This window comes from Anneissia japonica, unplaced genomic scaffold, assembly GCF_011630105.1.
Source record: "Anneissia japonica isolate Jap-2015-1 unplaced genomic scaffold, ASM1163010v1 scaffold2026_len185144_cov178, whole genome shotgun sequence".
NCBI classification, from domain to species: Eukaryota; Metazoa; Echinodermata; class Crinoidea; order Comatulida; family Comatulidae; genus Anneissia; species Anneissia japonica.
The window spans coordinates 116,067-120,007 of record NW_022729255.1 but is presented as its reverse complement, the minus strand read 5'-3'; the positions used below and the strand labels follow the sequence as shown (position 1 = coordinate 120,007).

Sequence of the window (3,941 nt, the reverse complement as noted above, 5' to 3'; positions counted from 1 at the left end):
GTTCTAACAACTCGCCTTGATTGAATAATTCGAGAAGAACTCCATGAAATCTAAATTAACAGAACAATTTGTTGGACTGACAGCACCTGTGTTCTTAGATACGTGAATAACGAACACACAAGATTTAAGACATTCTTGGAAAACAGGGTCACAACAATCCTTAACCAAACCAAACGAGACCAATGGAGACATGTTAGTTCTTCACAGAATCCTGCAGACCTGGTATCACGTGGGATGTCTGCTGAGGATATGATACAGAGTGATATGTGGTACAGTGGTCCCAGTTTTTTGATGGAAAATGAAGGCAAGTGGCCTCAAATGCCTATTGATCTTATCATTGAAAGGGAAGACCCTGAAGTAAAGGCAGTAACGGCAGTAGATGTTTCTACAGAAGATGACAACGTCACTCAATGGATGCATCGATTTTCAAGTTGGACGAAATTAGTGAAAATCGTGTGTTGGATATTAAGATGGCCACGTATGCTGAAATCCAGAAATTATCAAAACAACCGATCAATATCAGTTAAAGAGTGGAAGTATGCTGAGATGGTAATTTTCAAGTACATTCAAAATCAGTCGTTTTGTTCCGAAGTCGATTCATTGTTAAATGAACAACCAGTTAAGAAATCCAGCCCACTCATAAAATTAGATCCTATCATAAAAGATGGAGTTATCAGAGTTGGAGGCAGGCTGAAAAGATCTAAAATCAGCGACGAAGCAAAACATCCAATTATACTACCAAAAAATCACCATGTGACCGTGCTCGTCCTGAGATATTTTCATTTCATAACCGGTCACTCAGGAGTGGAGCACACCCTTGGCGCAATACGTCAAAGATTCTGGCCGATGGGTGGCAGAGTGAATTTGAAGTCAGTTATACACAGATGTGTTCAGTGCAGAAAGATGACTGCACCTACTCTTCAGCAAAAGATGTCCGATCTACCAGCAGATCGGGTGAAGTCAGCAATACCCCCTTTTACAAATGTTGGAGTAGATTGCTTCGGCCCGTTCTATGTGAGACAGGGTCGGTCAAGTGTCAAAAGATACGGCATAATCTTCACCTGCTTAAATATCAGAGCAGTCCATCAAGAAGTCTGAAGCTCTCTCGACACAACATCATTCATCAACGCAATAAGAAGGTTCATTGCAAGACGTGGAATGCCATCAGAGATTTGCTCCGATAACGGTGGAAATTTCTTTAAGGGAAATAAAGAGCTGCGAGCTGCAATTGAAGGTTGGAACCAGGAGCAAATCCACCAATATCTTCTACAAAGACATATTGTGTGCTTTAATCCACCAGCTGCCTCCCACTACGGAGGAGCCTGGGAAAGATGCATAAGAACGGTGAGAAAGGTTCTGGCTGCGTTGACTACCGAACAAATTCCAAAGGACGAAGATTTACGAACACTCTTTTGTGATGTTGACCTCTCACAAAAATATCGGATGACCCAACTGACAAGGAGCCTGTTATTGTTATTGCGTGCAGGTGCTCAGTTACCTCCAGCAACATTTACAGAAGAAGATGGTCATGCAACTAAGCGATGGCGTCGAGTATAGTATATGGCTTATTGTATTTTTATGATTTATTTTGGCGTAGATGGACAAGGGAATATTTACCTTCATTGCAGGAGAGACGCAAGTGGCATCACAAACATCCAAACATAAAGATTGGTGACGTCGTTATTGTCCTGAACGAGAACACTCCTCGTAATAGCTGGCCACTTGCACTTGTGGTGGAAGTCTATACAAGCAGTATCGACGGACTTAATCAGCCAAAGTCAAAACACAAACGTCAACCCTTGTGCGACCAATTACCAAGCTTGTTTCCCTGGAAGTCGCAAATAGCAAATGATTTCATGCATTTATGCATGTTAAGAACTTTTCTTGGACTTTATATGTTATTTTTTACCTCTCTACTTGTTTACTCAAGCCTAATGTTATTTTTTTGTAAAGGCTTGTTAGTGGCGCCTTTAAGGGGCCGGAATATTACGGCTTGAGTACATGTCGCTGCAGACGTTTCATACTTTACTTATATGTTCAATTCATGTATCATGTTGCCTCTCATAACGAGGTCACATCACTGTGTTGTTTTGCCGAAAATGGACAGTCATCAACCAATTCTTTCGTCAACCTAAATTCATTCCAAAGGCATAATCGCAGATAGACGTATGTTGATATATCGTTCATTTTATTTAGTAACTGTTTAAGAACCAATGCTATGTAGCATGGGATTTATTTATGCCCGGTTCATTGTAAATTAGTAGTTTTTTGTAACAAGTTCCAACGCCGTATTAATTTGAAATTGCATGCCTAGGCTTAAGCTTACCATATGTCAAGCGTTGGGATCGTGATCGCCCTGAATACATTTTAATCTTTAGTATGGGGCTTATATTGGTTAAATTATGCAAACTGTTATGATTATCAGAAAGTGAATTATCTTAGATTTTCACTGTGTTTTAAGATGTAGTTTAGTTATAATCGGTTATAATGACATGTTATTGTTTGCATCGCTAACCACAAATGATGAGACCATGCTTCATGTTATGTCTGAACATGCCCGTTCTGCTTGAGTAGGCACCGTAAGTGCGCAGTCTCAGAACACTGTTGATAACTATAATAGCCAAAACTGTTGAAGGGTACATGAATAACTTGTTTTTATGTGGATTTGTGTTATATGCCAATGTTTTATTAGGAGTGAGTAATATAGGTCATTCAATTACATATATATGTTGTTGGAATAATTGGATATTCCAAATGTTAATTCTGGGTCTTTTTTGTTATTAAATTTCAGTTAAAACCGTTTGACACAAGTCGGTGTTTACGCGTTGTGAGTTTCTGTTAATGTGCCTTGCTGTATAATTTGTGACTTGGAGGTCACAGATGATACCTTGAAAACTAGCTCAAATTTGCGCGGAAAATGGCTTGGAAAAATGTGCACAGAACTTAACTTCTGCATGATACATTGACAATGGTTATATACAGTTTCCAGATTAGTTCAAAGATTAATTTTCGGCATTCTGCTCGGTAATACAATCACCTGCCTTAGGCATGGCCCTGTTGGTTCCATGCTGGATCAAAAACTAGTAGAGGGTCAAATGTCCAGCCATTTTGGTGGTCAAAATACAGGGGCATTATTATTACTGTACATTAGAAAAGATTGAGGAACAAGGTAGTCTATTATTTTTCTTCATTTGTAATTTTTAAACTAATCTTTACTTTTATATTACAAAAAACTATTATATTAATGAAGTAATAAATTCTATTCAAAATAATTAGGTCGCGGTTATGTTACACCACTTTGCAATGCATTTGAATATGGGCATTTCACAGTGATGGTTAATACCTGTATATATTTTCAACAAAAATTATCATTGATGATTAGTGCCAGAATGATTAATTCCTTATAAATATTGTAATATAAATACTAATTGTTTTTGAATGGTGTAAGAAGTGTCACTCTGATTTTTTTTTACTAGTCTGTTCAAACTTTTTATTGTACTTCTCTTCTTACAGGAAATGCCGACACGTTGAATATCGATGGCTTTCATTTGGTAGGTGTTTAACAGGCTAAAGAAATCTGACAGAAGGGTCATCCCATCTTGCACTGTGTGGGCGATTAGGGACAAGTTCCCAGAAGCTTTGAAGACTGCCCTGGGTTTTTTGATGCTATAGAAGATGATGAAATAAAATTTGTGTTGGAAGAATTATTTATAAATTGTTATGGAAGATGGACCTGTTAAGTCCATCCTCATTAATGCAACACATCTTATGTAATAGATTCATTCTTGACAATTCATGTGAAAACTGTGCTCTGTTTTTTTGACAATCTCATCACTCATGAAAGGAAATTTTGTCAGCATAGGCCTAGAGCTTTTGTATATCTGGACCAGTCAATTGTGTGTAACCTTCCAGACCTAGTCTGTAATTGAAATTATTGTTAT

General features: G+C 37.9%; 1 protein-coding gene across 1 annotated transcript; it reads left to right on the top strand.

Moving 5' to 3' along the window:
- The first annotated feature begins 234 nt into the window (after positions 1-234).
- LOC117114670 lies at positions 235-1,098 on the top strand. Its single transcript, XM_033258364.1, has one exon. It carries the CDS (start codon positions 235-237, stop codon positions 1,096-1,098), a length of 864 nt encoding a protein of 287 aa, XP_033114255.1.
- The last annotated feature ends 2,843 nt before the right edge of the window (positions 1,099-3,941 follow it).

What these genes read in the sequence shown, in the direction of transcription:
- LOC117114670 (XM_033258364.1), top strand. Translation starts at nt 235, where the DNA reads ATGTCTGCTGAGGATATGATACAGAGTGATATGTGGTACAGTGGTCCC.